At 45.8% G+C, this 17,472-nt stretch overlaps 1 protein-coding gene across 4 annotated transcripts in view; it reads right to left on the reverse strand.

The window, feature by feature from the left end:
* Window positions 1-17,472, reverse strand: part of glra3 (glycine receptor, alpha 3) — a 141,893-nt gene that overhangs the window by 66,499 nt on the left and 57,922 nt on the right. For all 4 annotated transcript variants that reach the window (XM_060843068.1, XM_060843051.1, XM_060843074.1 and 1 more), the window contains one exon: window positions 10,654-10,877. In XM_060843068.1, coding sequence (XP_060699051.1) covers window positions 10,654-10,877 — 224 coding nt within the window. The remainder of the gene's footprint in view (window positions 1-10,653; window positions 10,878-17,472) is intronic.

A 17,472-nucleotide genomic window follows, 5' to 3' on the forward strand; every position in this document is an offset into this window, starting at 1 on the left:
AATTGATTTGGCAGTTAAAGGCAGTTACAGAGGACTTTCTGAGTTGATCAGTGGTCAGGGTCAGCAATTGCGAATGGGTCAGGTGGGGGGATTGAGAAAGGAGAATTGAAGGAGCCTCACACTTTACATTGTCTTACAGGGTCCAGGCTCCGAAAGTAACAAAAGAAGAACTTGCTGGAGAAACTCAGCAGTTGGAGAATCAGAGTTATTGTTCAACTCCAGTGACCCTTCTTCAGAACTGATAACTGCTAGGAAAAGATGGTATTTATGTTGAGGATAGTTGGGCTGCAGGGGGAACAAATGAGCAGATAGGTGGAGACAGTGTCACAAAGAAAGAGAGGAAAAAAACGTAGGCAGACAAAAGGACAGTTCGCCAAGAAAGAATAAAAGTGAGATATGTGAAAATGAGGACTCAGTAATTGAAAATGGATTGGCTGTACTGAAAGCAGCCCATTTTCTGACAGGACTTGGAGTGTGGGGGTGGATTACAGACATGGAAGGAGGTGTTCATGCTCTGAAACTGTTAAACTCAATATTCAATCCTGAAAGCTGCAACAACAAGTGGAAGATGGGGTGTTGTTTCTACAGCTTGCGCCGAGCGACCTGAGGAGACTGAGAAAGCATGAGACAGAAATGTTAGCACAGGAACTCAGTGGTGTGTCCAACTGGTAGGTAGTTGGAAGCTCAGGGTCATTTTCATAAACAGAATGTCAGTGTTCTGAAAAGTGGTCACCAAGTCTGCAATGTGTCTCCCCAATATAGAAGAGATGACATGTGAACAGTAAGCAGAGTAGATTAGATTTAGTGAATTGTAAGCTCTGCAGCCAACTTCCATGAAGCTGCAGGCAGTAAACTCCATGAGCAAACTAAACATGGCACCATGGCACAGTGAGCCACTCAAATGAGCGATGTTAAGAGGGATACAACACTGCCGTATGCACTCAAGTATAGGGGTACGGGAGTACCGTGAAAAGTGTACAAAGTCAACAATCCCAGCACCATCTTAGATACAAAGGTGCTTATGTACAAAACCTTAGATAAAAAGGAGAAAAATAAAGACAGAAGTGGAATGTTCCAGATTGCAGTCTTTCTTTAGCCATAGGCCTACAGTCACTCCACACTGAATTATCCCAACACAGGGATTGATCCCTCTCCACACTGGGCTCTATCACTCCCCCCGCAACGGGGCCCATCCCCCTCCCTGCACTAGGCTTGATCGTTCTCTCCTCACACTGGACTCGATCTCTCTCCCCGCACTGGGCTCGATCTCTCTCTCTCCCCGCACAGGGCACAATCTCTCTCTCCTCACACTGGGCTCAATCTCTCTCTCTCCCCGCACTGTGCTCGATTTCTCTCTCCCCGCACTGGGCTCGATCTCTCTCCCTGCACTGGACTCAATCTCTTCCCCCCACCATATTGGGCTTGATCTCTCCCCCGCTGGATTTGTACACCCACCCGTGCTTGGCTCATTCTCTCCCCCCTCATTGGGCTTGATCTCTCTCTCTGCACTGGGCTCTGTATCTCCCATCGCACTGGGCTCCCTCTCTCTCCCATACTGGGCTTGACCTCTCCCTGCACTGGGCTTGATCTCCCTCCCCGCATTGGGATCGATCACTATCCCTGCACTGGGCTCAATCTCTCTCTCTCTCCCCGCATTGGGCTCGATCTCTCTCTCTCTCCCCGCACTGAGATCTCTCTCTCTCTCCCTGCACTGGGATCGATCCCTGTCCCTGCAGTGGGCTCGATCTCTCTCTCTCTCTCTCCCCGCAGTGGGCTCGATCTTTCTCTCTCTCCCCGCATGGGATCGATCATTGTCCCTGCATTGGGCTTGCAGGGCTTGATCTCTCTCTCTCTCTCCCTGCACTGGGCTCGATCACTCTCCCTCTCTCTCCCTCTTCGCATTGGGCTCGATCTCTCTCTGTTTCTCCCTGCACTGGGCTCAATCTCTACCTTGCACAGAGCTCGATCTCTCTCTCTCTCTCTCCCCACCCTGGGCTCGATCTTTCTCTCTCTCCCCGCATGGGATCGATCACTGTCCCTGCATTGGGCTTGTAGGGCTTGATCTCTCTCTCTCTCTCCCTGCACTGGGCTCAATCACTCTCCCTCTCTCTCCCTCTTCGCATTGGGCTCAATCTCTTTCTGTCTCTCCCTGCACAGGGCTCGATCTCTCTCTGTCCCTGCATTGGGCTCAATCTCTCTCCCCGAACTGGGCTTGATCTCTCCCCGCACTGGGCTTGATCTTTCCCCCTGCACTGGACTCGATCTCTCCCTGAAGTGGGCTCGATCTCTCTTCCCGCGCTGGCTTGATCTCTCTTCCCGTGCTGGGTTCGATCTTTTCCCCCCACTGGGCTCGATCTCTACCCTGCAGCAGGCTCGATCTCTCTCCTCGTACTGGACTCCATCTCTCACCGCACACTGAGATCGATCTATCTCCCCGCACTGGGCTTGATCTCTCTCCCCGCGCTGGGCTCGATCTCTTCCCCACCTGACATTGGGCTCAATCCCTATCCTCCCACTAGACTTGCTCTCTCTCCCCGCGCTTGGCTCATTCCCTCTCCCTGCACTGGGCTGGATCTCTCTCCCTATGCTAGGCTGGATCTCAACTCTGCACTGAGCTTGATCTCTCCCCGCATGGACTTAATCTCTTCCCCCTACCACATTGGGCTTGATCTCTCCCCCTGCTGGCCTTGTACCGCTCCTCCCCCCCTTCCATGCTTGGTTTATTGTCTCCACCCTCACTGGACTCAATCTCTCCCTCTCCTCACTCGGTTCAATCTCCCCCCGCACAGGGTTCGATCTCTCTCCCGCATTGGGCTCCCTCTCTCTCCCCACACTAGGCTCTATTTCTCTCCATGCACTGGGCTCACTTTCTACCTTTCACTGGGCCTGGTCTCTCCATGCACTGGACTCAGTCTCTTCCCCGCACTGGGCTTGATCTCTCCCACCGCACTGGGCTCGATCTCTCTCCTCGCACTGGGCTCGAACTCTCTTTTCGCACTGTCCTAATCTCTCTCCCCAAACCGGGCTTGATCTCTCTCCCTGCTTTGGGTTCAATCTCTCTCGCTGCACTGGGCTCGATCTCTCGCCCAACACTGGACTCGATCTCTCTTCCTGCACTGAGCTCTGTCTCTCCCTCTTGTTGAGCTTGCTCTCTCCCCACATTGGGCTTGATCTGACTCTCCCTGCACGGGGCTCTATCTGTCCCCCTCCGCATTGAGCTTGATCTCTCCCCCACACTGGATTTGATCTCTTCCCGCACTGCTCAATCTCTCTCTCCCTGCACTGGGCTCAATCTCTCTCTCTCCCCGCACTGGGCTCAATCTCTCTCTCCCCGCACTGGCCTCAATCTCTCTCTCCCTGCACTGGGCTCAATCTCTCTCTCTCCCCGCACTGGCCTCAATCTCTCTCTCTCTCTGCACTGGCCTCAATCTCTCACCCTCTGCATTGGGCTTGATCTCTCTCCAACATTGGGCTCGATCTGTGACTTGTACCCCTTTTCACTCAGACTCACACACATAAACACACTCTCTCACAGACACTCATTACCCCTGCCATCCCCACCAACCCTCCACCACACACACACACACACACACACACAAGTTTGTAGGGTGAATTTGTACTTGCAGAATTACATTTTACTTTGGTCAAAAACTACATGAATCCATGTAAAATTCTGTAAATCCATTTTGTAGATTAGAATCAGTCTGACTATAGTGGCACAGACAATCTCTCACAGGGAAGCTCATGCCTTAAATGTATTACCTGGGCTGACATTACACCAATTGGTCAAGTTCACTTGAGAATGTACCTTTTAAATGTTCTGTGATTTACATATGAAAGAACTAAAACCAACATGTTCATTCTAAACATTGAGAGACATAACAAACAACCCGGGTCTTTTTCAATATATAATTTCAGTTATATCACATTGTAAACTTTTGCTATAAATTCTGTGTCTTATGATCTTATACTCCATAACCACCTGATGAAGGAGCAGCGCTCCAAAAGCTAGTGCTTCCAAATGAACCTGTTGGACTATAACCTGGTGATGTAGGATTTTTTAAACTTTGTCCCTGCACTGGGCTCGATCTCTCTCCCTGCACTGCACTCTCTCTCTTCTCCCTGTACTCCACGCTATCTCTCCCCCCAGCGGCACGGGGCTCTTTCTCTTCACCCCACCGCCTCCCCACCTCTCCACCCCACCACATCCCCTCCACCCACCCCCTCACCCCTCCTGCATTGGGCTCTATCTCTCCCCCACACCCCCCCACCCCCCCCCCCCCCATGCTGGGCTCTATCTCTCTCCCTGCACTGGGCTCAATCTCTCTCCCCACACCGAGCTCATCTGTCCCTGCACTGAGCTCGATCTCTCCCTGTGCTGGCCTTGATCTCGCCCCATGTTGGGCTCAGTCTCTTGAACCTTGCAGCTCTGCTGTTCTGTCTTGCTGCTACCATCCCCTTGGCTCACCAGTTGCCTTGCCACAGACCGCCAGAGTCCTCCTCTTGCGCTGTTCCAAGCCCCCAGCTGCTTCCACGATGCCACCGACTGCCAGACTTCTGCACGGGTACACCAACCCCACCAAGTGGCTGACTGCCACAGTCCCTGCTCTGGGTCCCTAATTGCTGCCGTTGCCACTGTAGTGGTAGCAGGAGGTGGTATAATCAGAGGAATAGACATAGTACTCTGCAGCTGATCGCAAGAGTGCACTAAGCAGTGTCCCATGTCTGGTGCTAGGGTTTGGGATGTCTGCTCGGAGCTGCAGAGGGAGGAACCAGTGGGCATAATCCATGTAGGGAACAATGTCAGACAGAAAAGGGAAGAGGTTCTGCTGGGAGAGAATGAGCAGTGAGGAGTTAAAGAGTACAATTCTAACAGTATATGACTCTAGAAATTGTTAGATAACATGTAAAAGTCTCTCCATTTGGAAATGGAAATGAACCATCGGTGACTAATCAATTATCCTCATTTGCTGTAGCTAAGACTCTTCCTCTTAGTTCCATCATGCCTGAAGCACCAGGTGGAGAGGGAGTGCTCCTCTTGATCAATGTTTCTGTTGGTGTAATCTGTTTTTGCTTTGGTATTAATGCAAAAAGGGAGCTGCCCTAAGTTCTGTGGGGTGTAGCAGAATTTGTGCTCCAGTTCTGATAATTGCTCACATAAATAGTGCCAATGTTGGTTTTGCCTCACTCCTCCCTTGAAAACAAATGGCACCTGTAGGCTATACAATGGTGGGGCTTGTGATCTCCAAGTAGAAAGATGAACTCTGACACACATCAGTGAATAAGCTCCCAAGGTTGTCAGATGGCTGTCAGACAGACAGGCGATCAGCAAGATGTACAGAGCTGGAGACTAATATGAGTAAGATTGAACTATTCATGGATATCAAAACCATCAGCAAGGACCAAAGCACAATTTGAACCATTCCTGGTTCCCAGCTATGGTCTGAGTATTTCCTCCTGTTGCGTTACATCTCTCGTTGCAAATTGCTTCCCATTATGAAGTGTCTGCAGCTGGTGAATGCTTTTTGATGCTATGTGCATCCTGTTGTTGAATGTCTCTACCGATGAATGTTGATGTTGATTAACATTGCAAAGGACTGATCGCCATTCCTATATGTTTTCTGCTGTAGTTGCCGGTACCTGAGAATTGTCGGCCTTCACCTTTCACCGATCACTGTCCGACTGACATTTTGTTAGCAGATACTATAATAGCATTTATGTTGTGACTCCATTACTGTGGAACCACTGGAGATGCTGCACAGACAGCAGAGCTTTCAGTCTTATCAGTTTGACCAATTGGCATAATCCTTCCTGGTCGCAGAAGGCAGGGCGGCACAGTGGCTGAGTGGTGAGCACAGCTGCCTCACAGTGCCAGGAACCCGGGTTTGATTCCAGCCTCAGACAACTGTTTGTGTGGAATTGTACATTCTCCCTGTGTGCACGTGGGTTTCTTCCAGGTGCTCCAGTTCCCTCCCACTGTCTGAAGATGTGCAGGTTAGATGAATTGGCCAAGCTAAATTGCCCACAGTGTCCAGGGATGTGTAGCTTAGGTGCCTTAGTCAGGGGTAAAGAAAGGGGAATGGGTCTAGGTGGGTGACTATTTGGACGGTCGGTGTGGACTTGTTGGTCTGAAGGGCCTGTTTCTTCACTGTAGGGAATCTATGAAGGAGTTCTAATAAGACACATTAGGGGAATGGGGATCATGTCCAGTGGAGAGCCAGGCATTTTCTGTATGACATTGGATAGTACAGCACAGAAACATGCCCTTTAGCCTGCCATAACAATGCTGACCATGTTGCCATCCTAAGTTAATCCCATCTGCTTGTACATGGCCTGTATCCCTCTATTCCCTGCCTGTTCATGTATCAGTCTAAATGCCTCCTGACTTTTGCTATCATATCTGCTACCACCAGCTCTCTAGTCAGCATATTTCAGATAGTCTGTCACTGTCTGTGTAAAAAACTTTCCTTTCACATCTCCCTTAAACGTTCTTACTGTCACCTTAAACTCATGCCCCCGGTATTCGAAAAGAAAGGTCTACCATGAACATCAGGGATGGGATCTAGATAGAGAGGAGAGGTGTAGGAATTTGGGTTGAGGAGAGGTTTGGATTTGGATGAAGAGAACGGTGAAAGTCTCCAAAGGAGTGGGAGAAAGGGGGAGACAGAGAGAGAGAGAGAGAGAGAGAGAGAGAGAGAGAGAGAGAGAGAGACAGAGGGGTACAGAGAGAGGAGGGGGAGAAATTTTAATGGCCAATGGAGCAACTCCTTCCATATGGACACACTATTCACCTTAGCAAATTAAAATACAGCATTAATGAGGTGTTGTTATGATCCTGTTTGAGAAACCCAAAGTATTTATAAACATTATATTTTTATAATTCCAAATTATGTTGTTTTCGAAAGGAGGATAGCTGTAGAAAAACTGTAAATTTAAATTCAGTGACTGTTGGGCAAACAGTCAATGGAATATTGTACATGTAAATTATTAGGGAACTTCAAACAGAGAGAGGCTTAACAAAAGATAACAAAAGGGTTGACTATATCTCCCATCACAGAAGAAGGCCACCTCTTAAAGATAGGTCTGTTTTTTCTCAGAATACACAACAGCAAGGCTTAAAAATGCTAGTTTAACTCTACTGGTGTAGACTGGTGGCACTGAGCATTCTCCTGTTTGTTTGAGCATTAGCAAACTGTGACATTTGCAGATGAAGAACGTAAATGAAACCAGGAACTGTGGATGCTGGAAGTCTGAAACAAACTCAGAAATTGCTGGAGAAACTCAGCAGATCTAGCTGTATCTATTGGGGAGAAAGCAGAGTCAATGTTTCAGGTCCAGAGACCCTTCATCAGAACAAGTTTCCAGACCTATTGAATTTCTCCAGAAATTTCTGCTTTCACTCCTAATTATCCATGTGTTGCAAGTAAGGACCCTTCATAACTCTGAGTGATGTATGCCAGTTAAAGAGGGGAACAAAGGTTGGAGTTCAATCACAGCCAGAAGGCATTGAAATTACAGAATCTCAGCTAATCTGTAAAATTGAGGATTGTCAAATTGATTGTTTACCAACCAGTGTCAAGAATATTGGTAATGTCCACTGAAAAGCCTGCAATGTTCAACTATCAGCTCTGCATGAGTGGTTCAGAGACTAAACTGGATAGTTTTGTTCTACTTTTATGTTTTGGATACACTCCTTATTTGTATTCTGTGTGCACACATGTTGCATTAATATTTTTTCTTGTGTGTAACAATAAATTCAGTCATGAGGTTAATTTAAGAAATCAATGGAGAGTGGGCATAGGGCACTGATAGAGATCAAGGTTGGGGTATTGATTGAGAGCTTGGCATATTGATGAAGAGCAGTACACCAAAAGAAGGCATGATACTCTAAATCTGATCCAGTCAAATAAGAACATTATTTTTAAAAGTACATAGTTAAACACTAACAACTTACTGGATAATGGTGTAACAATCACAACGTAATTCCAGTAATTTTAAAGTCTGATCCAAATTCTCTTCCTATTTTACCTTTGCTAATAGTTGTCCACTGATTATGCACACGTGCTATAAGTTTCATGTTTTCTTTTTGCATCTGTTTAACTTGGATCTTTACAACATGGATTGCAACTCCTTCCATGTGGACACACCATTCACCTTAGCAAATTAAAATACAGCATTTATGAATTCTTAGGTAATTCATCTCCTGACTCTCCAAAGCCTCTCCACCATCTACCCGTCACAAGTCAGGAGTATGATGGAATACTCCTTACTGGTCTGGAAGGGTTTAGCTCTGGCAACATTCAAAAAGCTTGAATCATCAAGGTCAAAGCAACTACTTGATTGGCACTATATCCATAAACCTTCACTCCATAAGGATCGGTGCTGAGTCCACCTCTTTTTGTCATCGACATAAATGATTTGAATGTGAACATAAGGGGTACAGTTAGTAGGTTTGCTGATGACACCAAAATTGGAGGTGTACTGGTCAGCAAAGAAGTTTATCTTGGTCAGATGGGCCAAAGGGCAAGGGAGTGGCAGATGGAGTTTAATTTAGATTAATGTGAGGTGCTGCATTTTGGAAAGGCAAATCAGGGCAGGACTTATACACTTAATGGAAAGGCTCTGGGGAGTGTCGCTGAACAGAAAACACCTTGGAGTGCAGGTTCACAGTTCCTTGAAAGTGGAGTCCCAGGTAGACAGAATAGCGAATGAGGCATTTGGTATGCTTATTTTTATTGGTCAGTGCATTGAATATAGAAGTTAGGAGGTTACGTTGTAGCTGTGCAGGACATTGGTTAGGCCACTTTTGGAATAATGTGTGCAATTCTGGTCTCCCTGCTATAGGAAAGATGTTGTAAAACTTGAAAGGGTTCAAAAAGGATTTATAAGGATGTCGCCAGGGTTGGAGGGTTGTTTTCCCTGGAGTATCAGAGGCTGAGGGGTGACCTTATAGAGGTTTATAAAATCATGCGGGGAATGGATAGGATAAGCAGACAAGGTATTTTCCCTGTGGTGGGGGAGTCCAAAACTTGAGTGCATCGGTTGAAGGTAGGGGGAAAGATTTAAAAGGGGCAACTTTTTCAAACAAAGGGTAATGCGTGTGGGTGTTGCCAGAGGAAGTGGTGGAATATGCTACAATTACGACATTTAAGAAGCATCTGGATGGGTATATGAATAGGAAGGATATAGATTGATATGTGCCAAAAGCTGGCAAATGGGACTGGACTTATTCAGGATATCTGGTTGGCATGGATGAGTTGGACCGAAGGGTCTGTTTCCATGCTGTACAGCTGGATGAGTCCATAGCTGTACATATTTGAAACCCAGGGATTTCCCACTATGGCTGGTACAACACTTAATCAAAAAGGCTAAGGGGATGCTCTCTTTATTATGAGAGAAATTGAAGACAAAAGTAAAACAGTTATTCTTCAATAATACAGTGAATTAGTGAGACCACATCGCAAACATTCTGCTCGGATTTGGTCTCTTTATTTGCAAAAGGATTTCAATGTATTGGAGGTGGCTCAGAGGAAATTTACTCAATGGGTACTTGGAATGAGTGGGTTGGCTAAAAAGGATATCTTGGATAGATTAGGTTTAATTCTGTTGCAGCTTAGAATAGTGAGGGATAACTTATTTCAAGTGCATAAGATCTTGAATAATGGTCTTGACAAGCTGATGTGGAAAGGATGTTTACTTTTGTTGGTGGGTTCAGAACTAGGAGGTACTGCTTTCAAATTCGGAGTCGCTCTTTTAGGTTAGAGATCAGGAGGATTTATTTGACTCTGTGTGAGTTCTCTACCTCAGAAAGCAGGAGAGGCAGGGTCAATAAATATGATTAAGGCAGATCCCTGTTAGGCAGAGGGATCGATATCAGGGTTGTTGGGCATATGGAATTTGAAACATAACAGATGTTCCATGATCTCATTGAATGCCGGTGCAGACTTGAGGGGCTGAATGGTCTACTTCTGCTGCTATTTCCTCAGCATTTGTTATCCCTCACCCAAGGCCAGATTTTGGTTGAGGTGACGAAAACTACAAGGTTGCAGGAGTAGCCTTCTGATAAAATTCCACAACATAGAGTAGCAGAAACAAACTGAGAAGGCAATAAATTATTTTTAAAAAGTGGGAGCTTGGCGGTCAGCAGGTAGGTGAACTTATTGATTCCCTGGAGTATGACTCCCTGACCCATCTTTGAAATTCTACGGTCTGCAGTAATAAACATCTGTCACTCACTTCCCTAATTTGGCTGGACCCTTTTTAAGTTCAGTCATTATCCTCTATGTGAGTAACTGCAATGATGTATGAGCAAGCAAATTCAGGAGAGGCACAGATTCCACTGTTTAAGGGCTCAGTTTATTTTCAGCAAAAAGGAATCGAGTTGTAATTGAGTCATTCGGAACCCTAGCAACATATTACACAAGAAAAGTGCAATCGACCCTGCTATGTGACATGGTGCCATGTCTATCAGAATAGTGTAAACAGCAGTTAATTTCAGCCTGGAATTTCACTCTGCCAACTGGAGATAATGTGGTTATGAAGTTTAGAGTTAGGCTGATGATAAACAATTGCTCAGAGAAAGAGCATTTGGCAGGCAGGTAAAAACAGACATCGGAGTTATGCTACTCATTTCCTCCATTCAATGTCTCCTACCTTATTGAATAAAGAACAAGCCCATCTTTAAAAATTCTTAATAGCTTGTTCTCGGTTGTCACCTCGTGGAAGTTGGCTCCTTTCTCATTTGCAAAGAAGAGATCTGGTTTCCAGATTGAATCCAACATGGAGGGGTCCAAGTCTAAAGAATCATCGGGGTACTCACTGTACGCCAGCCTGGGGTCATTCCACTGCTGGCGCAGGAAGATGTTTAGACGGTAATCCTGCAGAGAAGAAACAAATAAGATTAAAATCTTGGCTTGCTTCCAAGATGAATGGAGCTGAAGCATGATATGAATTCAAAGTTAGAATCATAGGGTCTTAGAGAATGACAGCACAGATAAAAGGCCCTTCGATTGACTGAGTCTGTGCCAGTCAAAAAAAAACAACCACCCGACTGCTCCAATCCTATACTTTAGCACTTGGCCCTTGGCCTTGTATGCCTTGACATTGCACATGCACATTTAGATACTTCTTCAATGTTATGAAGGCTTCTGCCTCTATCACCCTTACAGGCAGTGAGTTCCAGATTCTAACCACCCTCTGGGTGAAAACATTTTTCCTCACATCCCCAGTAAACCTTCTTGCTGCTTCCCTTGAATCATTGCCCTATCCCTTGGTCACTTGACTCTTAAAAGCGTGAGTTAAAGTTCCACTTTTGAAAGTTGAGTCCATGACTTTGGTAACCTTGTCATACTGATGTGCTCTGATGTCCTCAGAGATGTTACTCTGTCAAGATTAGGACAATATGATGCCCCACTCTTCACTTGTTAACCACACTAAGGATGGTAGAGCACTGTTCAAGGACAAAAACCCAAACGGGTGGGTGCATATTATCTCACCAACAGGGTCTTGCTGCACCTAATAATTATGTGGACCAGCTCACTCATCAAGTGGATTGAGGCAAAAATCGAATCCTCTCATCACTGCCACCACCCTCCCCCAGTGATGTGGAGACACCGAAATATGCCCACAACACAATATCTTCCACTCCTATGAACCCCAGTGTTCCTCCGAATGACACCTACCTTGTTCATCTGTGCTGTGGAGATCACGGTAGTTGTCATTGCCACTAATCACCCTTCCCCACCCAGTAGTACACCAAGACCTTCCATGCTGTTTTGCATAGTCACATAGCTTCCCAGCCTCTACAACCAGTGGCTGTTTTCTCTCCCAGCTGGACTCCCCCACCTACCCTCTGTTTTGGCATTGATAAGAGCCTAACAACATAAGAAATAGAAGCAGGATTAGGCCATCTGGCCCATTGAGCTTGGTCCACCATTCAATAAGATCATGGCTGATCTTTTCATGGACTCAGCTCCACTTGCCCGCCCACTCACCATAACCCTTTATTCCTTTATTGTTCAAAAAACTATCTATCTTTGCCTTAAAAATGCTCAACACCGTGTTACAGTCCAAAAGGCTTATTTGAAATCACAAGTTTTGGAAGCGTTCCCATTTCACCATGTGGAGTCATGATGGGGCAACACTCCGAAAGCTTGTGATTTCAAACACATCTGTCGGACTATAACCTGGTATCGTGTGACTTCTGAACTTGTCCACCTCAATTCAACACCGGCACCTCCACATCTTAAAAACATTCAACGAGGTGGTCTCAACTACTTCACTGGGCAGGGAATTCCACAGATTCACAACCCTTTGAGTGAAGAAGTTTCTCCTCAGCTCAGTCCTAAATCTGCTCCCTTTTATCTTGAGGCTATGCCTCCTATTTCTAGTTTCACCCGCCAGTTGAAATATCCTCTCCACTTCTATCTTACCTATTCCCTTCATAATTTTAAATGTTTCTATAAGATCCCACCCTCATTTTTCTAAATTCCGATGAATATAATCCAAGTCTATTCAATCTCTCCTTATAAGCCAACCCTCTCAACTCTGGAATCAACCCAGTGAACCTCCTCTGCACTGCCTCTAGTGCCAGTATATCCTTTCTCAAGTAAGGAAACCGAAACTGTACGCAGTACTTCACGTATGGTCTCGAAGAGAAAGTGAGGACTGCAGATGCTGGAGATCAGAGCTGAAAATGTGTTGCTGGAAAAGCGCAGCTGGGGAGGAAGAGAGCTTCTTCAAGGAAGGCATCCTTGCAAGAGGATTCACAGGAGGTTAAAATCTTTGTTTTTTCTGAAGAAGGGTTCATGCCCGAAACGTCGATTCTGCTGCTCCTTGGATGCTGCCTGACCTGCTGCGCTTTTCCAGCAACACATTTTCAGTTCATGTGTGGTCTCACCAGCTCCCATTACAGCTGCAGCATAACCCTACTATTTTAAAACTCCATCCCTCTTGGAATGAAGAGCAATATTCAATTTGCCTGCTTAATTCTCTGCTGCAAATGCAAACCAACTTTTTGTGATTCAAGCACAAGAACACCCAGATCCCTTTGCACAGCAGCATGCTGCAACTTTTCGCCATTTAAATATTAGTCCATTTTGCCACTGTCCACTGGCAGTATGGGCACCCCCTTGAACCTTCCTGAATGGTGGAGGGATGGACCCTCAGGAGTGTACTCCACCTCAAACCTCTGACAATCTTCAAAAACCCCTTGGAGATGATTGAGCAGGCTCCTGACGACTGTATTTGCAGCTGACAGAGGGTACATGATTCTCCTGACCACGTGTGATGGCCCAACAAACCTGAGCACTGTCCAGTCTCTAGAGTGCAGTCAGACAGATGTCGCTGCCGATGAATGTCCCAAGCAGATGACTGGCAATAGCCAGGTAGGTTGTGGTTGTGTAGGTTGTGCCTGTGTTCGACACAATCAGGTTCCCTTGACTGATCTCATCCCCACCTTGACAGGACTGAAGACTAGCTCCCACCCACTTTCTGGCATGGAATGGTGTGGCATTCATTGAACGAGCGATAAGAGAGCAAATGAGCAACCCAGTGGTGTAGCTGATTGTGAGCTGAGACCCTGTCAGAGTGCGCAAAGACTCCTTGCTGCAGCCTTTCAGTGCTCGTTGTGGTGTATCCTGCCATGCAATTCTCTGCAAGAAAGGTGTTAGGATGGTTGCAAGGATTTGGAAAATGCCAGGTAACAACATTTGTGGACAAGGAATGCTGGTCCTCACACATTATGCTGCTGGAAGACTGTTTTGTCGTATGCAACATGGAAGTCCTTCAGAGCAAACAGTGAGCTGAATTGGCCAGCAACATGCTCTGGTTTCTATGACGAGTGTATTCCATGTCTAGCTTGTCTGGTAGGCAATAAAGCTGGATATTAATGAGGTGAGTTGGGCAGTTAATGAGGTGATTAACAAGCAGTAATGGCAACTCACAAAGAAAAACTGCATTGCTTGTCAAAAACATAAAAGGTGGAGTGAAAAGCTTCTGATGTCAAGATAGGCCTTGTCAGATTTCTCTGCCATTCATCATGGCTCCATGAGAAATGCCTTTCAAACACTGGTCTTCTACAATCTAGAACAGGTAGCAGACATATGGAAACACTACTACTTATATTTTCACCTCAAACACATATATCATCCTGATTTAAAACTATATTGTCATTTGAAACCACATTATTGGCATCACTCTGCATCACAAACCCTGTCTCTGGGTGGGTTGCGCTGTGGCGGGTCGGTGTGGACTTGCTGGGCCGAAGGGCCTGTTTCCACACTGTAAAAGTATTCTAATCTAATCTAATCTAATCTAATTACAGGCGGCACAGTGGCACAGTGGTTAGCACTGCTGCCTCACAGCACCAGAGATGCAGGTTCAATTCCCTGCCTCAGGTGACTGACTGTGCGGAGTTTGCACATTCTCCCCGTGTCTGCGTGGGTTTGCTCCGGTTTCCTCCCACAGTCCAAAAATGTGCAGGTCAGGTGAATTGGCTATGCTAAATTGCCCGTAGTGTTAGGTGTAGGGGTCTGGGTGGGTTGTGGGCTGTTGGGCTGAAGGGCACACTGTAAATAATCTAAGTGAATCTCTCCAAACTGTCAAAAATGAATTGTTATGCTATTATTCATTTTGCAAATAAATCCAGTTTAACCAATTTATTCAAGTTCTTTGAAAAAATTATAGATCGCAAACTTGTGGTGCAGTGGAAGTGACCAGAATCAGGATACCATGCTCCAGAGGTGGATTCTAACTTCTTTGGAAAGCATGATAAGAAAATATCTGAAGAAGAACTATGTGGTGTGGAAAAAGGAGAGCCAATTTGAGGACATAACTTGGTCGACGATCAGGACACAACACTGTTCCTTCCATTCACAGTCAGATTTTGGAACCTTTGAGCAGTTTCCAGAGAAAATGAATTTGTTGTAAGATTTGGTATCAAATACTATGCCTATTTCCACATGATTAAGAAGACAAACAACCAAATATATGTATTTACAGGTAATGACATCTGGAACTCTGGTATTGTCTTGAATTTTATCTCCCTCCTCTGCCTCCTGGTTATGGGTTGCCAAGTAGGACAGAGAGTGGTGTGGAATCAGGTAAAATGGTATCCATGCTATGTCCATCTTCTGACATCTGCTGTTGGTAACTTATCAGCAATGAAAATGTGTTGCTGGAAAAGTGCAGCAGGTCAGGCAGCATCCAAAAAGCAGGAGAATTGACATTTCGGGCATAAGCCCTTCTTCAGGACCTTCTCCAGCATCTGCAGTCCTCACTTTCTCCTCGAAGAACTTATCAGCAATGGCTTCCAAACACATGACCACTTCCATCTAGAAGGACAAAGGCAGCAGATACATGGGAACACCACCAACTGCAAATTTCAGAAATATATCACTGATTCTTCACTGTCTCTGGGTCAAAATTCTACCTACAGCACATGGACTGCAGCAGTTCAAGAAGGCAGCTCACCACCATCTTCTCAGGGGATGGGCAATAAATGCTGGACAGCCAGTGGTGCCCACATCTTCTGAATGAATAAAAAAAGGTCCTCCTTGCCTTTGGGCAGGTTCGGCCAAATTATCACCACCCAAGGAAGTCTTCTCACTGCCATTTTTTTTGAGAGCATTTTTGATTAGGTAGTTGGCGAGCATCAACATTGTTCCCTGGCAAGATTTATGGTAGATCTTAACCTCACCCTTACCCAATGTACTTCCTGTTTGACAGTGACTGTCAAAGATGCTGCCTGGTTGACAACTTTCAGAATTTGGCAGCTAAGAGCTGTGAAAAGTGAATGTGACTTCCTTTCCTCTGACAGGTCTACACTGCAAAAGAAGGGTCAGCAAAACAGTTATACCTCCACATTTCTGGCAGGAGGGGAGCTCTGACCAAAATCTCCTCTCAGAAATGTGCACCTCCCTTCGTTAGTAAAATAGAAGGGCCAGAGTCACAATCACTAACTTGGTTGAGTCTTTTCAAGAAGTAAAGAAGAGGTTTGATGAGGATGGAGCAGTGGACATGATCTATACGGGCTCAGTGCTTAGCACTGCTGTCTCACAGCACCTCAGACCTGGGTTTGATTCCAGCCTTGGGCGACTGTCTGTGTGGAGTTTGCACATTCCCTCTGTGTCAGCGTGGGCCAGGTGCTGGCAGGTTGGACTAGATTGGGTTGGGATATCTGGTCGGCATGGACAGGTTGGACCGAAGGGTCTGTTTCCATGCTGTACATCTCTATGACTCTATGTGTGTGTCAGGTGAATTGGCCATGTTAAATTGCCCATAGTGTTAGGTGCATTAGTCAGGGGTAAAGAAAGGGTAGGGGAATGGGTCTGGGTGGGTTACTCTTCGGAAGGTCAGTGTGGACTTGTTGGGCCAAAGGGTCTGTTTCCATACTGTAGAGATTCTAACCTAATCTATATGGATTTCAGTAAGGCATTCAAGAAGGTTCTTCATGGTAGACTGGTTAGCAAGGTTAGATCAAATGTAATACAGGGAGAACTAGCCATTTGGATACAGAACTGGCTCAAAGGTAGAAGACAGAGGGTGGTGGTGGAGGGTTGCTTTTTATACTGGAGGCCTGTGACCAGCAGTGTGCCATGAGGACAGGTGCTGGGTCCACTGCTTTTTGTCATTTATATAAATGATTTGGATGTGAACTCAGGAGATATGGTTAATTGGTTTGCAGTTGACACCAACATTGGAGATAGTGGGCAGTGAAGGAGGTTACCTCAGAATATAATGGGATCTTGATCAGATGGGCCAATGGGGTAAGGATTGGCATGTAGAGTTTAATTTAAATAAATGTGAGGTGCTGTATTTTGGGAAGAAAAGGCTGGACTTATACAGTTAATGGTAAGGTACAGGGGAGTGTTGCTGAACAAAGAGACCTTGGAGTGCAGGTTCATAGTTTCTTGAAAGTAGAGTCACAGGTAGATAGGATCCAAGGAAGACACTTGGTATACTTGCCTTTATTAGTGAGTGCACTGACTTTGAGAGTTGGGAGGTCATGTTGAGGCTGTAAAGGACATTGGTTAGGCCACTTTTGGAATACTGCATGCAATTCTAGTCTCCCTGCTATAGGAAAGATGTTGAGAAACTTGAAAGGGTTCAGAAAAGATTTACAAGGATGTAGCTAGGTTGGAGGGTTTGAGCTAGAGGGAGAGGCTGAATAGGCTGGGGCTGTTTTCCCTGGAGCGCTGAAGGCTGGGGGGTGACCTTATGGAAGTTTATAAAGAGTCAAGGTTTTCTCCCTGGAGAGAGGAAGTCCAAAGCTAGAGAGCATAGGTTTAAGGTGAGAGGTGAAAGTTTAAAAGGGACCTAAGGGGCAACCTTTTCACACAGAGGGTGGTGTGAGTATGGAATGAGGAAGTGGTGAAGGCTGGTATAATTCCAATCATTCAAAGGCATCTGGATAGGTATGTGAATAGAAAGAGTTTAGAGCAGCATGGGCCAAATGCTGGCAAATGGGATTAA

This window comes from Hemiscyllium ocellatum, chromosome 2, assembly GCF_020745735.1.
Source record: "Hemiscyllium ocellatum isolate sHemOce1 chromosome 2, sHemOce1.pat.X.cur, whole genome shotgun sequence".
NCBI lineage: Eukaryota > Metazoa > Chordata > Chondrichthyes > Orectolobiformes > Hemiscylliidae > Hemiscyllium > Hemiscyllium ocellatum.